Source organism: Silene latifolia, chromosome Y, assembly GCF_048544455.1.
Source record: "Silene latifolia isolate original U9 population chromosome Y, ASM4854445v1, whole genome shotgun sequence".
Lineage (NCBI taxonomy): Eukaryota > Viridiplantae > Streptophyta > Magnoliopsida > Caryophyllales > Caryophyllaceae > Silene > Silene latifolia.
In genome coordinates, this window is record NC_133538.1 from 240,882,928 (window position 1) to 240,907,912 (window position 24,985).

Consider the following 24,985-nt stretch of genomic DNA (forward strand, 5'->3'; position numbering starts at 1 on the left):
ATGATATTATTTACGGAAGTTGAAACAATTCATAACATTAGCTTTTATAGCAACTGTAGCATGTCGGTCTATGCAAATCGCCATTGTATATTTGTATTAGCCGGTGACCCATCTCATTTCTCTTATATTTGCCTTTTGCGAAAATTAGAGAAACATGAGAATAACACCACAATAACACTATAATAACATGAAAGTAACACCACAATAACATAAGAATAACACTACAATAACATCAAAATAACACTATAATAACAACACAATAACACGGGAAAAAAAAAATAAAAAAAATCAAAGTGACACCGGAATAACATCACAATAACACCGGAATAACAATACCACCAGAATAACAGCACAGTAACACGTAGTAAAAAAAAGAGTAAAAAAATCAAAGTAATAAAAAAATCAAAGTGACACCGGATTAACATCAGAATAACACCAAAATAACAATAACGCCACAATAACAGCACAATAACATGTGGTAAAAGAAAGGGTAAAAAAATCAAAGTAGTAAAAAAATCTAAGTGACACCGGAATAACATGACAATAACACCAGAATAACAATAACACCAAAATAACAACACAATAACATGTGGTAGGAAAAAGTAAAAAAAAATCAAAAGTAGTAAAAAAAATCAAAGTGACATCGGAATAACATCAGAATAACAATAAAAGCACAATAACATGTGGTAAAAAAAAAAGAGAAAAAAAATTCAATGTCGTAAAAAAAATCAAATTAAAAAAAACACAATAACAGAAGGTAAAAAAAAGAGAAAAAAAAATTAAAGTAATAAAAAATCTGGTACAAAAAGAAATAGAAAAAAAGGTAACATAATGAGAAAATTAGAGAAAAACATACGAGAAAAAAAACCAAAGTCGTAAAAAAAAGCACAATAACAACATAATAACACGAGATAAAAAAAGAGAAAAAAAAATTAAAGTAAAAAAAATAACACTAGAAAAAGAGAAAATAAGTAAATAACAGTGGTTTTATATGACAGGTGAGATTAGATCTTGTCCATTCATCTCTAATATAATCCAGTGGTTGAGATTTCAAAGCATAAACTCACCATAAGAAACAAAACTTACAAGAATATATATATATATATATATATATATATATATATATATATATATATATATATATATATATATATATATATAGAGAGAGAGAGAGAGAGAGAGAGAGAGAGAAAGGGGATCATGTAAGTCCTTTTTTAGTTGAGTCCATAAGTTCTTATATAAGCCGTTAGATTAGTTTTGATGGATGGCTGAGATTAATTTACATTTTCCCACATTTTTCACTCTCTCCCACACTAATGATTACTGGTTGTAGTAATCTATGCATGCAATTAAAAAAATACATCACACCAATTTTCAATGCATGCAATTAATTTAATCACTCTAACTATCCATCCCATTTTCAACACATTTTCTCTTCTTTCATACGTTTTCATTTGGGAGAGAGTAAATTGATATTCATCAAACCCTTCATTAAACCCTTCATCTTCTTTATCAGTTTTTATTTTTCACCAAATCAAACTCATCAAACTGCCATTTGCATCTTCATCTCCATTAACCCTTCGTCTTTGCATCATCATCTCCTTCATCCCGCCATTTGCATCATCATCTCCATTTTAATTGCATAAACCCGCTTTGATAAGGTATTTTTGCTCGTTTTTTTTTGTTTTTTTTACTTTTATTTATGTTGTAGTTTTTATGTTTCTTTCTATTTTATGTAAAATCTGTGTTTTTGTTTTTTTTTTTTCTTTTTTTTGCTAAATCTGTGTATGAATTATGTTTTGTCTGCTAAAGTTGGCATTATACACCATTTACACTTAAGACTCACTTGGTTTGTTCGGACTAAAATATTTAAGAGAGACTAATTACCTTATTTTTTTTAACTGTTATTTCGCTTGAATTTTGAATTTTTTTTACAAGATTATATAGATTTGTTGTACTTCTGTTTTTTTTTTCTTTTTTTTTGTGTTCATTAAAATTGGAAATCTGTCAATTTAAAGCAACAAAACACTTTGTAACTTTAGGCCTTAAGTTTGTAATTCCATTGAAGTTCCTTTGTAACTGTAGCCAAGTTCGTTTTTTTGTGTTTATTAAAATTGTAAATCTGTCAATTTAAATCCACAAAACACTTTGTAGCTGTAGGCCTTAACTTTGTAACTGTAGCCGTGAAGTTTGTAACTCCACTGAAATTCCATTGTAACTACAGCCAAGTTCGTTATGTAACTTTTCCCCACTTGCAGACCCTTTATTGGCATTTAGTTTTGTAACTTTATGCCATATTTAAGTTATTCCAGTCCTTGATTTTGTAACTTCGGTCAAGTCCCATGTTTTTAAGTTTTATAACTTTATGGCATATTTATATAACTTCAGTGCTTGAGTTTGTAACCCCTGTCAAGTCCCATGTCTTTTAGCTTTTTATATTCATGATTTTCCTTTTTTTAATGCTCATTCTCTAAAGTTTTTGTCTGTTTCATCTTCTAAAATTGTTCAATCTTTGAATTGTAGATGTCTGATGAAGAATATGACCAAGAAGTTGAAGAAGTTGAAGAGGGGGACCCTCCTACGTAACAAATCTCTGTCAAATGTCGTGCGAAAAGGTTATTTCAACTACTACCTAAGTTGAATGAAGCTCAACGGACATCTGTGAGGAGAATTGGGTTTGGTGGCCTGTTGGAGTTGAGGTTCCCGAAATTCCCTCTTGATGTACTACTATTTTTGGAAGTTTTTAATGATGACACATACGTTTTTAGGGCATCTGAGTCGAAGGAATTTATGGTGAGCAAACATGATGTACATGATTGCTTCCTTCTACCGTTTGGTCCGAAAGAGCTTGATCTTGTTCCTAATGGACAAATGAAAGGCTCTAAGAGCCCTGAAAACAAGTCCTTAAAAGATAGTTGGAGAGAGCAGTTTGGTGTGAAAAGTTCAAACGGTTCGATTCCGTTAGGAATTATTAAAAAGGCTATTGAAGCTGATATAAAAGGCGGAGATTACTTTTGTCATCTGTTTGTGTTGTTGTGTATGTCGTCATTTCTTGCCCCGACGTCTAATGACGGTGTTGATTTCAAACTTCTAAGGGCGGTAGGAGATGTTAGCGACATCTCACAGTTGGACTGGTGTTCTTACGTTTTAAAAGCCCTTGTTACTGCTGGCCTAGACGTCAAAAAAAGACACACACATTTGCTTGGTTGTATTCCCTTCCTTATGATTACTTACTTCCAGCGGTTTGATTACCGTGGTGATACTTGTGTCCATGATCTGCCGCTTATCAAGCATTGGGATGAAGCGAGGTTAAAGAGTAGGATAAAGGGTGAGGTTGGGGACAGAGGTTTGGGTCTCCAGGAATGGTCTACGGTTAGGTATCCGCACTGCATTCATGCGCCCACAACTACGCCGGTCACTCTTATCGCCGATCGTCAGTTTCTTATTGGATCTTCCTCTCGCCCGCAGTCTGACAAAAATTTCATCCAAATTGAACTACCTGAAGGAGTTGAGGATGACGACGAGTTGAAAGCCCGTGCTGTGGATGTAAGTTGTTTTTTTAAAGTATTTAAATAAATATTTAATTATGACTTTTATATATTAGTCATTTAGATTTTTTTCAGAATAAACCCTTACTGCCATAATATGTAACTTTATCAACAAAATATGTAACTCTACCATACTAAAATTGTAACTTCAACTAATTTAAATTATCTAAATAAAAAAATTTAAACTATTTAAATAAAAATTTTATTTGTTTCATTATGAGCTTATTTTTTTCTGCTGTCGAACCTAAACCTCAAATTATGTAAGTTCATTTATTATACTATGTAATTTAATTGTATAGATGTTTGATTAATTGATATTAATCTGGAACTTCACTTTTTGATGTTTATTTGTTTTATTTAGGATGTACATGAGCATTACTTAAAGATTCAGAGGAATTCGGTCGCCTTCCATGCTTTATATTTAGGATGTACATGAGCATTAATCTAAGCGGAAAATACGGGATTTTTAAAACCTTTAGAGTTTAAAGTGTGAAATCCACCATAAGTGATCAAATGAAAATGAAAAGTAAGATGAATAAGTTTTACAATTAAAAACAAAGTGCGTTGGGGAAAAGATATCCCACGAATAGGCACGAGTCTAAAGATAGGTGAGTCTAAGAAAACAATAACTAAAGTCCAAGGGTCAACGTTCTCGCTAGCTCACACGTCTTCCCAATAATCTGCATCACAAACTTGTCATTCATGTAAACATGAACGCCACATTCAGTGGGGAGTAACTCAGGGTTCTCCCAGCCACAATATGTCAAAATACACGTAAGCAAGAACTTATTTAGACATATTGATCATACATCATACTTGAATAATAATGAACAAGGGGATATAAACGATAATCATAATGAGATAGGCATAATGCGTTCATAATGAGTTAGGCATGGTACATTATATTAAACATGCATTCAAGGTAACCAAACATGGATATGAGATTAGGCATCGAATCATATGAAAAAGGTAAACAACGGATCAATTGAATAGAAAATACATGGATGGAAACCAATAGCCATTACTTGAAAACCTCTTAACAACCATAGCACGGGACGTGGCTACTAATGTCACATTCATACTGGTAGGGCAGTCGTATACCTATCAAAAATAACCAACTGGCTCTAACTAATATAGCTAGGAAAGTCGGGTCGAATCCACAGGGAGATGGGAAAATGTCAGTCTCGTTTAAGTCCGTCAAGGTAACCAATTTGGGGGGTTTTTAATTGTGATATTCTAAACTAATGAGAGGAGATGGAAGAGAGAATAAGAGAATAAAAATTAACCAAGTAGAGAAAAACAGCTAAGACAGACGGTTCACCATAATCATTCAGTCAAGTAATCTAGGTCTCAGGTCAATGCAGATACGGTCTGAGGGGCAGTGAATATCTCCTTTCGGTCTCAATTCGCCCTAAAGCATAAACAGCTTAGCTTTCGCCCTAACTATAATGCCCTATTGTTCGCTACTAGTCTCGCCTATTCCAACCTTTCGGTCCAGGTCAAGGGTCACTAGGATATAAATGCCTAATTGCGTCGAATCAATTAAACAGATACAATTAATTGCAGCAGTTAACAGCAAAGATTATACCAGCATTAACCTAATAAATCGATTACTTTCCCTTCATAATTATGGATCCCTTATAGTCTTAGCAGAGGGGAATTAGCTACGCATCATCATTGAACTAACAATAATAACAAATAGATAATTGAAACTAAACATAATGACAAAACTGATAAAGATCGGATTAAAGCAATTATGATAACAATAAAGGAGAGAAGAAATTAAAGCAATAAATAAGATTAAGAGATTAAAGAAGAATGATAGTACCAATACAATCTAAATCCGAGTAGCAAAAGTGTGGAAAGATAGCGAAAACCAATAAACAGTAGAAAAATATAGAGTAAAGTCAGTGTCAGAGGAGAGGAAGAGAAGAGAAGAGAGGAGTTACGTTGTTCCCTCCTTCAGTCTTATACGAAAAATCCAACTAAACCTAATCTATCGACTAATTACAAAAGCCCATACGAAAATTAGGCGGAAAAAGACTAAAGCAGGACAAACCACTCGATCGAGTGGAAATAACCCACTCGATCGAGCAAACTAGCACCAAACCACTCGATCGAGTGGAAATAAACCACTCGATCGTGCACTCCTTGCAAGATCTTCTCGATTAGCTCCTTGAACTGCTCGATCGAGCAACTGGGAGTATAGAAAGCATTCGATCGAGTAATAAATCACTCGATCGAGCTATCTTGGCACGTAAGACCTTAAAGCACCTTCCGAAACCAGCTCACGCGTTTCCAAAATTTTAGATTCCAAGCTCCGGCTCCTTATTCTCCATAAATGCATGCAATTGGGACAAAATAGGCTTGATTTAGCTCCTCTTTGGTTTATTCCTGCAAATTACATAAAACGAACCAAAGTAGAATATTCGGGGGTATTTGTAGCTAGATGCTACATAAATAGTACAGAAATGCGTGTAAAAATGAGGTAAAAACCTTATATAAAAATACACGCATCAAATCTCCCCAAACCAAACCTTTGCCTGTCCCCAAGCAAAATATGAATGCAACTAAGAATAAACAGTGGAACGGGACCAACGCATCAGCTACAAATCGCCCACCAAAACCAATTTAATGCAACAAATGACAAAGTGGCAAAAGAGAAGTGCAAACGAGTTAAACCAATGTTTCAAACTTACTGAACCGTCGACCTTGCAAGACTCAAAAGATATCGGACTCTCACGGGTCGCTCATCACTCAGAATTAGGCACAAGGTGAGTATATATGTGAAAGATAGGAAGAAGTAAAGACACTCACCTAACTCGATCTATAAGAACATGCATGCAGTCAACATGAATAAAGTCTCTACAACCGTACATATGCATTCCAACCATACTAATGACCAAGACACATGCCGAGGACTTACATTTGGGTAAGTGAGGTAATGGGTAAGAAGGGGCTAAGATGAATTTGGATATGTAGGGTTAATAGCCAGGCTAGCAACAACGAAATCCAAATTTGAACTGCATCCCAACTTCGTACTCAATATAACAAGATGAAACGGTGCAAAAACCATGCACTCTACTCACGAAACACCAAAACAAACTCGTCAACTCCCCATAAGATATAAATAAAGTATGGGAATGAAGATCATTATACAATTTCTCATTTATTTCCACACATGATTTTTCTTTCTTTTTCTTCTTTTTCTTTTCTTTTTTCGTTCTCTTTCTTTTTCATCTTTCATCCATCATTTTTCTTTTTCATTCCCTTCAATTCTTCAACCAACTTCTGAAATCAAATAAAATAACCATATTGCAATAAAACATTCCAACAACTACTCGTCACTAGCTCGGCTAGGGTAGGAAGTATTATAGAAAGTAGCTAATAGGACAAAAAGGCAATTTGGATATGTGGGGCTCATGGGTAGAATGAAATAAAGGGAACTACCTCTCCTAACATGTGTCACCATCCACAGACCCAATGCATACAGGTATTAAGAAGACTAGACTCATGCTTATGCAAATTGATGTTACATGCCTTAAAGAGAGTACTACTCACATCCTAGATGAAACCGGTCATGAATGTCATCAGTTTATAAAGGTCTAACCTCAGAATGTAATGTAGCTTGCCGATATAATGAATCAAGTCTATTCGTTCAGATAAGAGAGAAACAAAAACTCGTAGATCATCCACATAATCATGCCAACTAAACGTCAAGAATATGCAAGGCTCAAGTAAGGATTCAATGTGGCGTCAGTGTTCAAGCGTTCCGACTCAAATTAACCATGAATTTTTTGAATTTTTATGATTTTTTTGTGATTTTTTTTTTAATTAATTAAAACAACAATGCATGCGAAAATAATTAAACGTGCAAGCAAAAATGCAAGAAAAACATGCAGACAGACATAGATATGGATGCATACCTCCCCAAACCAAACCGTACAATGTCCTCATTGTACCAGAAATAGGGAAATAAATGCAAACTGAAAAGAAAGTGGAGTCGAAAAACTTACAAAAACGTCGTAAAAAGGGACCTCCCCAAACCGACCATGAACATGGGAGGTCAAATAAAGTCAAGCAGTAGCTCCATAGACGTAAAATAGCAGCTGGAAGACATAACTGCTCGATCGAGCAACTTGGAACAGCTCGAACGAGCAAACTGGTATATGGAAGTACTCGATCGAGTAGAAAACCACTCGATCGAGTAAGCGTGATTTTGGCTCTGGTCGATCGAGTAATTATATCACTCGATCGAGTGAAAACTACCCAAAAAGTGCTCGATCGAGTAGAAAAACTACTCGATCGAGTGACTGGACCTGCAAAATACGCGTTAAAAGCAAGGAAAGCATAAAAAGTTCGTGAAACAGCGTCTAAAGTTCAACATAAAGCTAAAGAAAAATAAAATGTTCAACAAAAGTACAATAAAACAGTCCGGGCTGCCTCCCGGAGAGCGCTGATTTAAGAGGTCCGGCACGACCTTTCTAGCATCAATTAACTAGCGCGTCTAGCTCGTCGAAGTACAGGACATCAACACGATTGTCTGCTTCATTTGCCTCGTGGTAACGCTTCACATATTGCCCATTCACCTTGAACCTACTACCTTCAGAGTCTTCGAACTCCACGGATCCAAATTTGGAAACAACTGTCACCGTATAAGGACCACTCCACCTGGACTTCAGCTTGCCAGGAAACAATCTCAATCGGGCATTAAACAGCAGCACCTTTTGCCCAACGTGGAACTCCCGAGGTAGAATTCTCTTGTCATGCCATCTCTTCGTCTTTTCTTTGTATATGCGCGAGCTATCATAGGCATTTAGCCTTAACTCCTCCAACTCATCTAGTTGCAAAAGACGATTCTGACCACACAACTTAGGATTAAAGTTAAGCTCACGAATTGCCCACCAAGCCTTACATTCCAATTCAACAGGTAAGTGACATGATTTCCCATAAACTAACCTATAAGGTGATGTACCAATTAGTGTCTTAAAGGCAGTTCTGTAGGCCCATAATGTGTCTGCTAATTTAAGACTCCAGTCCTTCCGTGATTTAGAAACTACCTTAGACAAGATCTCTTTCAACTCGCGATTAGAGACCTCAACCTGACCACTAGTTTGGGGATGATACCCCAAACCACGCCGGTGTTGGACACCAACTTTAGACAGAATAGAAGTTAGTTTCTTTTCCTTAAAGTGCATTCCCCCATCACTAATGACGACCCTAGGGACACCAAATTGGGGAAATATGACCTTTTTGAACATTTTTATCACGGTCTTGGCATCACAATGGGGTGAGGCAATGGCCTCAAACCATTTTGACACATAATCTACAGCCACTAAGATATACCTGTTACCTTTACTAGACGGGAACGGTCCTTGGAAATCAATGCCCCAGACATCGAAAACCTCAACCTCTAAGATGCCATTTTGTGGCATCTCATGTCTCTTCGAAATGTTTCCTGATCGTTGGCAAGCATCACAAGCTGAAACAAAAGACTTAGCATCACCAAACAAAGAAGGCCAGTAAAAACCAGACTGAAGTACCTTAGCCACGGTGCGCGATGGACCGTGGTGACCACCATAGGAAGAGGAGTGATAGCCTTCCAGGACTACTTTGGCCTCCCATTGCGGAATACACCATCTGTAGAGACCGTCTGCACATTCCTTAAACAAATAAGGATCATCCCAGAAGTACTGCTTAGCGTTATACAGAAAACGCTTCCTCTACCGATGAGAAAGGTCAGGTGGCAACTTGCCACTGACAACGAAGTTAGCTATATCTGCATACCAAGGTTCTTGGTTAACAATAGACGATATAACAGCAATTAAAGTATCGTCAGGAAAAGAATCATCAATAGGTAGAGAATCTTCCCCTTCTTGTCGCATCAGTCGCGACAAGTGATCCGCTACAACGTTCTCAGCTCCTTTCTTATCCCTAATCTGCAAATCAAACTCCTGAAGAAGGAGTATCCATCTCAATAGCCGTGGTTTAGCCTCCTTCTTAGCAAGGAGATGCCTCAAAGCTGCATGGTCAGTAAAAACAGTAACTTCTAACCCAACTAAATAAGAACGAAACTTCTCTAAGGCATAAACTACAGCTAGCAGCTCCTTCTCAGTGGTAGTGTACTTTACTTGAGCCTCATCTAGAGTTCGGCTCGCATAGTAGATTGCATTCAGAGCTTTGTCTTTCCTTTGGCCTAGCACCACTCCTAGTGCATAGTCACTAGCATCACACATTATCTCAAACGGCAAGTCCCAGTCGGGAGGGTGTATGATCGGCGCAGAGACTACAACCTTCTTTAACCTGTGAAAAGCAGAAAGACACTCATCAGTAAACATAAAAAGGGCATCCTTAAGAAGCAACTGTGTAAGTGGTTTAGCAATTTTTGAGAAATCCTTGATAAACTGGCGATAAAAACCGACGTGGCCAAGGAAACTCCTCACCCCCTTAACATTGACAGGAGGTGGTAATTGCTGAATCACTTCCACCTTTGCTTTATCAACCTCTATTCCCCTATTAGAAACTAAGTGCCCTAAGACAACTCCCTCGTTGACCATAAAGTGGCACTTCTCCCAGTTCAGCACAAGATTAATTTCAATACAGCGCTGCAACACTTTCTCAAGGTTAGACAGACAGTTTGAAAAATCACTTCCATAAACACTGAAGTCGTCCATCAAAACTTCCATAATAGACTCGATATACTCTGAAAATATCCCCATCATACACCTTTGAAAGGTGGCAGGGGCATTACACAAACCAAAAGGCATCCTGCGATAAGCAAAAACGCCCTGAGGACAAGTAAATGTAGTCTTAGCTTGATCGTCTGGGTGAATAGGGATCTGAAAGAACCCAGAGTTCCCGTCTAAATAGCAGAAAAATTTATGAGAAGCTAACCTTTCTACCATTTGATCAATAAAAGGAAGGGGAAAGTGATCTTTCTTGGTGGCGGCATTGAGTTGTCTGTAATCTATGCACATCCGCCAACCAGTCACTACCCAAGTAGGTATTAACTAATCCTTATCATTCTCAACTACAGTTGTCCCTCCTTTCTTCGGGACCACCTGCAATGGACTTACCCATCTGGAATGACCAACAGAATAAATAATACTTGCGTCGAGCAGCTTCATTACCTCAGCCATCACAACATCCTGCATCTTCTGGTTCAGTCTGCGCTGACCCTGTCTGCAAGGTTTGTGATCTTCCTTCAGCTCTATCATGTGCATACAAATATCGGGACTAATCCCCTTGATATTGTCCAATGAATAGCCCAGTGCTTTCCTGTTTCTCATAAGTACAGCTAAAAAAGAGGTTAGCTGATCATTATCAAGCTTAGCACTAACAATGATTGGGAATTGCTTAGTATCGTCTAAGAAAACATATTTTAGATGAGAAGGGATAGGCTTACGCTCTGGTACCTTTACCTCAATGGAGCATAGAGTGCTAGTCATCTATTCCACTTGCTCTCCCTCAGCTTCAGTGAGTTCAGGCTCATCTAAATCATCAACAAGAAAATCCAACACAGTGTCATCGTCATCTGGGCTATCTGCACACTCATCAAAAAGCATAAGAGCTTCTAGTGGGTCCTTCATAAAAGAACCCGACCAAAAGTCATAAATAGACTCGTCAATTATATCATCGAATAGCAAGTATCCTCTATCATTGGCCGAGCCAAAGTACTAGGCAGACTGAAAGTGATCGCGTCATCCCCTACTGCAAGAGTCAAACGCCCTTGTTTGACATCAATAACGGCCCCAGCTGTGCAAAGGAATGGTCTTCCTAAGATAATTGGGGTCCAGGTGTCCTCAGCTATATCTAAAACAATGAAATCTACTAGGATAAAGAGCTTGCCTATTTTCACAGGCACGTCCTCTAAGACACCTAAGGGCTTCTTAACAGATCTATCAGCCACCTGTACGGTAATGTTAGTCACTTTAAGGTGACTCATGTTCAGTTTCTTGCAGATAGATAGGGGCATGACACTGACACTGGCTCCTAAATCACAAAGAGCCTTATCAATGACCACATTGCCTATAATACAGGTAATAGAAAAGCTGCCCGGGTCTTTCATTTTGGGTGGAGCCTTGTTTAAAAGCAAATTACTAGACTCTTCCATAAATGAAACTGTCTCAAATTCACTTAAATCTCTCTTACGCGTCACAATATCTTTCATAAACTTAGCGTAAGTAGGTACCTGAGTAACTAGTTCGGTAAAAGGGACAGTTACTTGGAGGTTCTTCACAACGTCCACAAACTTACCGTACTGTCGCTCGATCTTTGCATCCTTTAGACGACCTGGGAAGGGCGCTCTGGTAGCAATGAGTGGACCCGCAACTTTCTCTTTACCTTTATCAATGCGTGACGTCTCCACAGCAGGGGAAGATGACACGGTAGCGGAATTAGATAGTAAAATAGGGTCTCCGCCGCTTCTGGTACTCGATCGAGTGATTTCACGTTGAGAAATACTCGATCGACCAGTTTCCTCACTCGATCGACCATTCCCTTTTTCTGCTTTACTCGATCGAGCATTTTTATCACTCGATCGAGTGATTTCTTCAGCAAACTTACTCGATCGAGTAAGAATATCACTCGATCGACCATCCTTGATATGTGCACTGCTCGATCGACTATAATTACCACTCGATCGAGTGACAGGATGAATTAAATCACTCGATCGAGTAGATTTTTCACTCGATCGAGTATCTGGAACACACGCAGCAACAATTTCGTCCAGAAACTCGTCTATGTCATCCTCCGGGGTATCTTCAGCTATCAAAACCCCGACTTCTGGTACTTTTGGCTCTTCATGAGTAAGGCCAACTTGGAGATTCATTGCATTGGCTGAGTCGCGTGTCGGTAGAAGCTTGGCTTGGTCTTTTGCGAGTGTTAACTACGCGACTTGTTCTCTCAATTCCGCTATGACAGTTTCTTTCTTATTGCACTTCTCCTGAAACTGTTGTGTTATGCTAAACATAAAGGATTTCAGTTCAGCAATTTCTTGATTTGCAGGAGGAGAAACTGGTTGCGGTGCTGGTGTATAAAGAGGAGTATTCCTTATTTCTTCGTACAACTGAGAAAAAGGAACTCCTTGCTTGTATTTCTGATAAGCAAGGACACGCTCTGTACTCACCAGGCATCCAATAGGGTCATGCCCTTCCATACCACATCTACCACATAGCTCAATATACTCAGTAATCGAACAAACCTGAGCACTCTCGCCTGAAACTTCTGTAATCTCCACATCACCTAGACTTTTGCTAGGAACTTCCACTGCAGCAGCTGCTGACTCAATAACTTGCTCACTACCTCGGGGATTTCCATATTCAGAGACATGAATAGCCATCTCCTCAATGAGACGCCAACCTTGGTCATCTTCAACATTCTTCATGAATCTCCCGTTAGCTACGCTGTCAAGAATAGCTCTCTCGCTCCTATATAACCCATTGTAGAATTGGGTACAAAGGAACCATTTCTTGAACCCGTGATGAGGCACAGAACGGACAAGCTTCTTGAACCTAGTCCAAGCCCCATTCAAATCTTCAGTAGGTAGCTGCTCAAAAGAACTAATCTGAGCTCTTAAGGTGTTGGTGCATGCATGAAAATATCGCTTTGTAAAAGGCTAAATCAAGGAACTCCATCTGTTACACCGGCCGCCTCCCTATCAAGATCTCTCAAACACTCCCGGGCATCATCAGCTAAAGAAAAGGGAAAGAGGGCTCCCTTCACTTTGTCTGTGTCACCCCGTGAGAAAGGGGAATGGTAGAGCAATACTCAGAAATGACTCTATATGCCCGCATGGATCTTCTTTGGTACCCCCTAAAGAGATTTCTCTCTACCAGCTGTATGTAAGATGGGTGGATTCCAAAGTTTCCCTGATCAGTAATGGGTAATAGGAAACCTTTTGGAAGCGAATCCACAGTAGGCTCTGAATGGCTGGCTAACTTAGGCATTCTGGAAAATAGACTTTACAGAGCAACAAGAAACCTGCAAAACTAATCAAAAACTTTGCAGAAAATGAGATCAGTCTCAAGGAACAAATTCCTTGAGACGAGAGACAAACTTAAATAAACCAACAAAATTGCGCCACCTCCCTTGCAACGGCGCCAAAATTTGGCAGGGCAGTCGTATACCTATCAAAAATAACCAACTGGCTCTAACTAATATAGCTAGGGAAGTCGGGTCGAATCCACAGGGAGATGAGAAAATGTCAGCCTCGTCTAAGTCCGTCAAGGTAACCAATTTGGGGGGTTTTTAATTGTGATATTCTAAACTAATGAGAGGATATGGAAGAGAGAATAAGAGAATAAAAAGATTAACCAAGTAGAGAAAAACAGCTAAGACAGACGGTTCACCATAATCATTTAGTCAAGTAATCTAGGTCTCAGGTCAATGCAGATACGGTCTGAGGGGCAGTGAATATCTCCTTTCGGTCTCAATTCGCCCTAAAGCACAAACAGCTTAGCTTTCGCCCAAACTATAATTCCGTATTGTTCGCTACTAGTCTCGCCTATTCCAACCTTTCGGTCCAGGTCAAGGGTCACTAAGATGTAAATGCCTAATTGCGTCGACTCAATTAAACAGATACAATTAATTGCAGCAGTTAACAGCAAAGATTATACCAGCATTAACCTAATAAATCGATTACTTTCCCTTCATAATTAAGGATCCCCTATAGTCTTAGCAGAGGGGAATTAGCTACGCATAATCATTGAACTAACAATAATAACAAATAGATAATTGAAACTAAACATAATGACAAAACTGATAAAGATCGGATTAAAGCAATTATGATAACAATAAAGGAGAGAAGAAATTAAAGCAATAAATAAGATTAAGAGATTAAAGAAGAATGATAGTACCAATACAATCTGAATCCGAGTAGCAAAAGTGTGGAAAGATAGCAAAAACCAATAAACAGTAGAAAAATATAGAGTAAAGTCAGTGTCAGAGGAGAGGAAGAGAAGAGAAGAGAGGAGTTACGTTGTTCCCTCCTTCAGTCTTATACGAAAAATCCAACTAAACCTAATCTATCGACTAATTACAAAAGCCCATACGAAAATTAGGCGGAAAAAGACTAAATCAAGACAAACCACTCGATCGAGTAGAAATAACCCACTCGATCGAGCAAACTAGCACCAAACCACTCGATCGAGTGGAAATAAACCACTCGATCGAGCACTCCTTGCAAGATCTTCTCGATTAGGTCCTTGAACTGCTCGATCGAGCAACTGGGAGTATAGAAAGCATTCGATCGAGTAATAAATCACTCGATCGAGCTATCTTGGCACGTAAGACCTTAAAGCACCTTCCGAAACCAGCTCACGCGTTTCCAAAATGTTAGATTCCAAGCTCCGGCTCCTTATTCTCCATAAATGCATTCAATTGGGACAAAATAGGCTCGATTTAGCTCCTCTTTGGTTTATTCCTGCAAATTACATAAAACGAACCAAAGTAGAATATTAGGGGATATTTGTAGCTAGATGTTACATAAATAGTACAGAAATGCGTGTAAAAATGAGGTAAAAACCTTATATAAAATACACGAATCCCCAAATTCACTGATTTGCACGACACAACAAATTCATCTTCATCCCCAAATTATTTTTTTTATCATGCCATTACCATTCCAATTGCACCTTATATTACCCAAGTAAATTTATACAAGTATTAAGGGTGAAATCAAAGCATAAAAGAGGGATTAAAACACAAGGTTCGATTCAAATTCAAACAATTCCAAACTAACAACTTCATGACATAATTAAGCACAATTATTAAGCATGAATAAGACGGATTCTTTACTAATTCATCCTTTTATACAAAAGACTAGAAACTTCTTCAAACCACCAAGAGAGATTCCACACAAAACTCAATCAACAACAAACAAGTAAAAACATGTAAAGAATCTAACTTTAACACACATGTGAACAAACTATAACATATATAAACACCCAAATTGACATAATGTCGAGTAACCCATCACCGTTACCTTTTTGCACTTAAATCCACAAAAGACTCGTTTACCTTTCAAGGATCCACTTCCGGGTCAACTAAACCTTCTCCTAAACATAAGAAAACACAAATTAAGACTAAAAATCGAAACTAGAAAAGGGTACCGTGTGTAATATGGGTCGACAGCCCCATGAATGGATTAAAGTCGGTTCCTTTCTTACCTAGAAAGATGGAGGGCGATGAGAGGGAGAGATAGACGCGAAAAACACTTGATTCGGACAAGAATTGAGCAAGTTATGGTGTTTTGAAGATTTGTAAGAGGAAAGTGTAAAAATGGTGTTTGTTGTTGAGGATGAATGCTGAAAAATTGAGGAGGGAGGTGTAGTTAGGGTTTCCCTCATTATTTTTATGAGGAGGAAGGAGTAGTAGGTGAGTCCATTGGTCATACTAGGCCCAACAAGCAAAATTGAGTCGATATACACTAGAATTTACGTCTCGAGCCCACTACAACTCCAGACGGAAAATATTATTATTATTATCATTATTATCCGACCAAAATATTTATTTTGTATAACTTAAGCTTTAAAAATATAATATTTATAAAAATCATGTTTAGTAATGAAATTAATTAAATTAAATAATTTAAAATATAAATGAGACAATAGAGTGGTTAATTAAATAATAATTGCCAAAATGGAAAATTCGCGGGTGTTACAAATGTCAAGTTGATGGTCATACTTAAACACAAGATTTGAAAAAACCAAAACAACTATACTACTAACTGTAATTTCATATCACAAAACATATAACTTCAGTCAGACATTGTGTAACTACAATTTATACTCTTAGCTTACAGTCATAAACCACCTTAATATAATAATTTACTCCTCTCCATAACCCCAAAATAAACATTTCCACAACCTGGAGTAACCAAATAAAACTTGATTCAAACAACTACTCCGAGACATCTTCTTTCTCATTCTCACTCTCCTCTGAAGAGTTTTGAACTGATGTTGGTGGACTCTCTGCAAACGGATTTGGGCAGTTCCTCTTGTCATGGTGTGTCATTTGCTTACAAATATTGCACATCCGTTTCGGTTTGGCATATTTGGCAGCAGCTTTGGTCCTCGTAGACAGCAATCTTTTTCCCGTCCCCTTGTTTTTGGCCTGATTAGGAGGCAATATTGTAATCGTTTTGCTGGGCTTACAACCTAGTAACTGTTCTATTTCTTGTTGTTTTGTCAATTCCTCCCCCATGGTCTGATTTTTTCTCTAAACTCCCGAATTAAACTGGACAAGCTCTTTACATAACTCTTCTCCATATCCCTTAGTAATCCAACTGTTTCATATACTTCTGACCACAACCTTGTCATTTCAATTTGTTTCCCATCAATTATACTCTTCACGTCAGAGGTGTCGCCGACTGCATCCTTTGTCCATCTTTTAGCCACGTAACATTCTAGTATTTGTTTCAAACCATTACCTAAGTATATCGAAATTATGTGTCTACATAGGATTCCAGTACGTTCAAACATTGTACACGTGCATTTCGCCTCATTTGTTCCTTGTTTCCACACAAACTAAAAACAAAATTAAGTTAATATAGTATAGTCATCCATTAAAAAAAAAATTATACGTCTGACTGCATAGTAATTGAAGTGTAACTTCAGGAAATAAAAATAGTTTCTTCTCCAGTACATAATCTTGATAAAGTTACAGAATATCCTGTTTAAATTACACAATCAGTAGATAAAAGTCACAAACTACGAAACTAAAATTTCAAAAGTACAAAGTCAGTGCTAATACCTGGTTCGTACTGAATGTCATACACTCTTCCCATCAAGCCATCTTTTAGGTATGTCAGCTCTACACCATTCCGCTCCATGAAACCCCTTACACTAAGTCCGCTCGCTGATAGATTTACCTCTTTTTGGAACACATCAAACACCACATGTGTGTACACTCTAGCCCCGTGACTCTCTATAGGAAGTTGAGTTAACAATTTTGGTGATGTATACCTATTCTCATTATCAAGCTTCTTCTGTGTATATCTTTGTTGGTCTATAGCACTTTCATATCTCATCCAAAACTCGACTAAAGTTCCAGAATTGTTCTCAAATATCTTAAAAAAACTGTTTTCACTCTCCGATCTTTGTGTTGTCCTCATAACACTTCCCATTTTTAAGTCCCTACAATGGGCCATCACTCGCTGCCTTCTTTTATTGTATACTTCCTCAAACCATTCTCGTTCCTTACCAACTCCATGTTCCTTCATTATCTCACCCCAACAACTATCAAACTCATTTGCTTCAATATCTCCGTCCCACACAATGGCATTCAACTTCTTCACGAATTCCGGAAAATCTTTCGCGTTGCTCCTGTATTTTACAGGAACTTTGTTAATGATCTGCCACATGCAGAAATGGTGTCTAGCCGTCTTGAATATTTTCCCAACAGAGCTTATAATTCCTGGGTCTTGTTCGGCTATAATATACTCTGGTTCCTTACCACCCATCGCATGCAATAACCGGCTAAACACCCAATTAAAATACCCATCCTTCTCCCTAAAAATTAACGCACCACAAAAAGTAACCGATCGTTTATGGTTATCAACACCGGTTAAAGGGGTAAATACCATGGAGTACTTGTTTGTTGAGTATGTGGGGTCGAAAGAGACAGCATCACCAAAAACCGAGTAGTTTCTTCGACCAACACCATCCGCCCATATTGCCCTGATCAGGCTCCCATCAACATCCACCTCGTAATCAAAGTAAAAATCTTCCCGTGTTTCAGCCATGGTCTTAAACCGGTCTATGAACAACTGACCGTCCCTTTCATTAATGTAGCACTTTACGTCTCTATGAAAATTCTTGAACTCCGTTAGATTCGCTCCAATATTCTCGAACCCATTCACATGTTCCTTGCACATTTTGAATGTCTTTGTAGCACCTATCTTCAGCTGCATTTAAACACAATATCAATTCTTCTACTGTAATTAAAACCAAGAATAATGTAACTTTACTTCACATGAACTATAACTTTCAATTCAAATGTAATCTCACCTATATACAAACAATACAAAATTTAACGCTGATAAAATTGTGTAATTTCAAGTAACTTTTTACCAAAAACATAAAGTGTAACTTTAACCCTTAATACTGTAACTTCATTTCACAACCACTGTCATTTTACTGTGATTTCAAGTCACTTCTTTGACATGTCAGCTTCAGTGTAATTTCACTCCACAACTACTGTCACTTTAAGTCAAACAAAGTGTAACTTTTCAAATAAAAGACAGTGTAACTTTATCACTGAACAATGTAATTTAACTAAATAACTACTGTAATTTTAGGTCAGAAATTTCTAAAAAATACTAATTTTATATCAAATTTTCACAAAAAATTGAAATATAACTTTAACAATGTAAATTGTAATTTTACTCCGCAAATATGTAACTTTAACCCCATAAAAAAACAATAATAAACAACATATGACTTACTGTACTAACCCTTGAGTTAGAGACTATGAGCCCTTTGTGATACTTCTGTAGGCGCCTTGATAATTTTTGAAACTCTATATCATTAACTTCTATAATCTCATGATTGTGGCCGACATGAAATTGGTCAATTACTAGAACGCCTTTCATCATCAATAATCTAACCCTCGCTTTACACCCAACCCTCCTTACTTTACTTTTCCTCCTCTGCTTATCTCCATCATTTTCAACCCCCTCCTGCGTGCTTTCACAGACTTCTAAATCTTTGCATTTGCTCACCTTCTTCGCATACGTAAATCCCTCCCGGTTACATACTAAAAGTTTCAATTTAATCGTTCCGTCACGCCACTTCTTCGTGGTGTATTTGCGCACATCAAATCCACATGCTAAAGCGTACATCTTATAGAACTCGACAACTTCTTCTATGCTTTCGAACTGCTGCCCAACATATGGCGTAAACTGGCTTTCAACTATCCTACAAAATTCATCCTCACCTACTCCTTGCAATGCGTGACAAAATTCCTCTTCCCCTACCGCTTCATCATCCGCACAACATTCTTCCACTGTAGAAAAAAAAAATTCGTAGCCTTTTATCATAAATAACACCTTAATATTAACAATCAAATTTTATTCAAACTTTAGTGCGCTAATATGTAACTCTAGAATACTAAATATGTAACTTCAACGAATTAGTTAACCCACCAAAAAAAGGGTTTTGTTATAGCTTAAACTCAATTTTTATAAACAGGCTGCACCAAAAACTCAATATTTACAATAATTACATCGCTATTCCTCCACAAAATTAATAACTTAACAAGCAACTCATGAAACTTTCATCTTCTACCTATTCACCTTCTACTACTCCTCTTAAAAAATGACAACAAAAGAAAAAAAAGTTGAAGAACAATTTAATTACCATTGTTTACTTCCACAATCTGCATATTATTCATGTTTAATGTCGACATTGAAAAATATGGTGATGAGTAACAATAAACGTGTAAGAGTTTGAGTTTTTGTTTCTTTAAAAACCATGCAAAACACTTTACAAAGGGGAAGATGAATCACCAAAAAAAAAAATGGCAGCAAGGAGAAGATGAATACGAAAAAATTTTGAATAATGAAGGTGCATTAGAAGGTGAAAGTTTTACAGAGAATGTAGGCTTCAAAAAACATGAACAAAACTGTAATTATGATTGATGTTTTGTTGGAAACCTAAAGACCTATTAATTACAAGTAATCACACGTTTATTTTTTTTCCTAATTAATGAGTAGCTTTTGTCCATCTAATCTCCACCATCCATATCTTTTAATCCTATGGTTAATAGTGGGACTTATGGACTCAACCAAAACTAAGGACTCGTATGAACCTATCTCTCTCTCTCTCTCTCTCTCTATATATATATATATATATATATATATATAAATATATATATATAGGAAATTGCCTTATAATATAATATGTCCTATTATTATTATTATTGTTGTTGTTGTTGTTGTTGTTGTTGTTGTTGTTGTTGTTGTTATTATTATTATTGTTATTATTATTGTTATTATTATTATTATTATTATTATTATTATTATTATTATTATTATTATTATTATTAGATTTTGGATCATATGAGAATGGCACAAGCATGAGAACGGTGAGAACGCGCGTCAGCCGTTGGATCTTGTCTGACACGACTAATCTAAGGGCCTATAACGCGCTTCTTCGTTAAGCTTTGTCTTTCTTTTTCCCTGAAATTTACCTTGCGCTTCTTCATTAAGCTTTGTCTTTCTTTTTTTCTGAAATTTACCTCGCGCTTCTTCGTTAAGCTTTCAACCATGGATTCCGATCTTCTTCGTTAAGCTTTCAACTATTTCTCTCTCTCCATTCTCTGTAGAGTTGCATTTTCATATTTCTGTTGGATTTTCTCTTACCTATTTATCATGAAGGTATATACTGTTTAGCTTCAAGCTTTTTTCGGTTTCGTCCTTATGTGATTTAGTCCGTTTTATGTAACTCTAATGTAACCTAAATTAATGTTTCTTATGTTCATTTTGCCGGATTATTCATTTATTGATGAATTTTGAGTTCAGTATTGTTGTTAAAATCGAAATTTGCATTTTCATTTGCATGCTATCGGAATTTGTATCTGTCGCATTGTTTGTTGATTTCGTAACTTGCTTATACATTTCGATTTGTTTGTTGTTCTTTAGATTAACCTAATTTGTGCTTTTTTTGTATTTTTGTTGAATTTTAAGTACTTTTAACCTAAGTTGCATCAATTTAAGACCACATGCAAAAGGTCATAATTACGTGCACATTATTATTGTAGATAATGCACATTTCAATAAAACTGATAGGACATGTCTTCATAAAACGTGTACAACACAACACAACTCACTAATATTACATGCAAACTACTTTCAGTTATTGAAAATTTCACACTTTTCCTTTATCATTATTATCACATTTTCATGAGTCGGACTATATGCTTAGTTCATTTAATTTGAAGAGGTTTGAAAATAGACATATTTTCCCCTGACTGTGTTATCTTTAATACGTACTTGAAGCGCAAAGGCGATCCTGGAACTGTTACACGCCGTATTTCTCCGAGGTTGAACAACCTCAGTCCTACTATTGATGATCCTACTCCAACTTTCCCCCGTATTACCACCTGGATGTCACCTAAAAGTTTTGTTGATGTCCTTCAATACCTGATTACAATCAATGGTGTGCTCTGGAAGAGATTGGTTTTTCTTCATTGTTCTGGCTAAGGGTTACAAGGCTTCCTTTATGCCTTGATTATTGGTTAATTGAGAACTACAACCCGTATTCTGATTTCATCATTCTTCTTGATAAACAGCGCTTTCGTGTGTCTGCTTCTTGTATCCATGATGCTGTTGGCCTCCCAATTGGAGGAAAACCTGTTTTACTTTCATGCTATAGTGACGAAGATGCAGAATGTGACGCATTTTATGCGCATTGGAAAGCTCAATTTCATGTTGATGGTCAAGTGGATATCAAGACCCTTGCAGAGCACATTATTTGTCATGATGATTACAGTGATTAATTTAAGATTAATTTTGTGGTGCTTGCTATATCTTTGTTAATGCGAAACAATCAGAAGCCGTTCGCCAATCACCATGTACTAAAATCGCTGAGGAATGTGTCTGCCATTGGCCAGCTCGATTGGTGTTAATTTGTCATGGAGAGTTTACGGTTTAACACAAAGGATTGGGTGAAAAAGGGGAAGAAGAATCACTTTGGTGGACCTCTCCTGTTTCTAATGGTACAAATCTTCTGTCTTACATCTATTGTTAGTTATTATGGTTTTAAAACCTGTCATTTGCCAGTCATAATCCTGTTTTTACTTGCAGCTTGTTTATGTTGACCGTGTTGTCCATGAAAAACGATTCGTAGAAAGAGATTACTATACTCTTTTGAATTGGACATCTGCTGCACTTTTCTCAAGGGAAAAGCAGGAGATAGAAGCTGGCCAGTTTGGTCTTGGTCGTGTAAAAGGTCGACTGATGGAAAGAATTAGATTTTCTCATCCACAAAGTGTTTGAAAAAGTACGGAGAGTGTCGAGGGATGTTAGTACTAATACAAAATGTCCAATTTCGTACTCGTCCCCAGAGGTATATCCATTGATTCTCGAAATATTCACTATTCCTTTTCAAGATTCACTTTGAAATATTTTCTTTGTTAGATGTGCTTGTTTACATACACACCTTTTGGATTATTATTCCAAATGTACCTTCATAGCACTAAAGATGTAACATTAAATTATTGGGTATGTTACTGTGCTGCTTTCTAAACTGAGATGTGCCTTGGCATTAATTATACTGTCCCTTGTCCAGGAGTTTGCAGACGACTACACTGCTTCAGTAAAGAGAGTCATGGAAGATATGGTTGTGTTAGATGAGAAATACGCGGTTGGGTTGCAATGTTTCCCAGGTGAAGAGTGTGTCAAATGTGCCCATTCAAAGAATGAATTTGTATATTTGACATATGGTGGTGGTACCGAAGATGTGTCGTGTGCACCGCCGTGGGAATCCAGCACACTAGAGGAGGATGAACAGTTTATTGCTGTAGAAAATACAGCCGAGAAAGCGTACAAATTGAAAGTTGCTCGTGCTAAACACAGAGAACAATGTGCTAAGTGGAGAAATTCATCCGTACCTGTCACTGGTGAATTTTCGTTTGATTTAGGGTTGGAGAAAGACTTTGCTATGAGTGAGGCAAGGTTAGCCGCAGCTAAAGGGGTTAAACTAGATCGCCCTGTCACTGGTGAATCTTCTCCACATGCCAAAAGGGTTCATTTCATGGCAAGTCCTACATGTATACCTCTATCCAGCAACAAGCAACTGTCATCTCATTTTGATCCGTTGTTTTCTGCTATCCAAAATGACATTAATGTGTTAACACCTCTTACTGCGGTGCACCTTCAAGTGGTTGAATATGTTTTCAGTGACTGGGGCACTAACAATCATCGGTCCAGGTAATCTAAAATGTGAACTTGTTAAATTAACATTTTGTGAATGTCATTTTCACTGTTTCACACCTAACAAGTAATTTGATATATTTTTACCTGTTTTCTTTTTTTTTTTGCTTTAATGAGTACTTATATTTGTACAAGACTTATTTTGCAACGCGAATGCATTTGCGGTCATTAAAGCCGTCTGAACATGTTTCGAGTGTTTTAATTGTTTGCTGGTCATCATATTTGAATTCTTAAAAGGAAGAAAATAATCTTGGTACTCCAAAGCGGTTCTTTTTTACCACGCTTGTGCATGTAAGTACATTTACATACACTCTTTTGAACATATGATCTTAAACACTGTGTGTAGTTTGTATTTTGAAATATTGTACTTCCCTCTTTCGTTACTTTCCCATGCAGACTGTATTAGCGAAACCCAGCCCAGGTTTAAGCGATGAAAATATTTATGAATTGTTCGAGACTCGTGTAAAAATGGAGTTGCAGCTTTTCCCGGGAATAGACATAACTTCAATCGCACTCGTAAGTTGCTATTGTTCGCTTGAAATACTTTACAATTTTCTTTGCCATTGCTCTATTGTATTTTAAAAAAATTGAGTTATACTAATATCCCATAAGTCCATTCTTTTTTCGTTTTATTCCAACTACTAAACCCGTTTGAGCCTCAACTTGTATATACCCATTATATATTAAAAAACTTCAGATTAGGTCAAATTAGGATAAATGGCTATTTAACACAATGTTAATGTTATAATTTCTCAATGTACTTTCTAAACGTTGTAAATGTACTTTTTCAACATTCATAATGTACAAATTAGGTCAAGTTACAGCAGTTCTAATTGGTCATTGTTGTAATTTCTCAATGTTAATATTGTAATTTCTCAATGTACTTTCTAAACGTTCTAAATGTACTTTTTAAACATTCACAATGTTAATGTTGTAATTTCTCAACGTGGGGAATATCCAATATGCATAAGAGCAGTTGCAACTATATGCACACGTTGGGAACATAGAACATGAGTCATACTATCATTCCATGTCTGCATTATGCTTTTGTTTTATTGCAACTGCTTAACTCAAAGGTAATTTTCCTTGCGTTTGTATTAAATGAGGTAACTTTATATTGCAATGTACCGTTATCATTTTATACATGTGCCTCACGATTAGCCAAAATGTACCCTTCCAAGAGTTTGACTATACTTATGGTTGTACGTCCTTTGTTTTGTAATGTCAATTTTTTTCCCATTTGTACACGAGAAACACTTTTTCTTATACGTGGTTGACCTGGTGAGGAAGCGTTTCGTCATTCTTGACAACTCACTCTCAGATGAAGACGCCATCAGAAATATGGTGTATCTCCACTGTTAACGGTATGTTTAAATTTGACACATTCTTGTTGTTCTATTGAATTGGGACTATTAGTTGTGCTTAACACTGCTTTAAAATGTTTTGTCATAGATTAATGCTCTTGGAAGATTTTTGGGTGAGAACCCTAGAACTTCTGACTCTA

At 37.0% G+C, this 24,985-nt stretch overlaps 1 protein-coding gene across 1 annotated transcript; it reads right to left on the minus strand.

Moving 5' to 3' along the window:
- Positions 1 to 17,160: 17,160 nt before the first annotated feature.
- Positions 17,161 to 20,816, minus strand: LOC141630338 (protein FAR1-RELATED SEQUENCE 5-like). The gene is made up of 5 exons (XM_074443174.1): positions 20,739 to 20,816; positions 19,907 to 19,925; positions 18,994 to 19,553; positions 17,301 to 18,453; positions 17,161 to 17,219 (listed from the first exon to the last, which is right to left on the minus strand). Exons 1-5 carry the CDS (start codon positions 20,814 to 20,816, stop codon positions 17,161 to 17,163), a joined length of 1,869 nt encoding a protein of 622 aa, XP_074299275.1.
- Between the last annotated feature and the right edge of the window lie 4,169 nt (positions 20,817 to 24,985).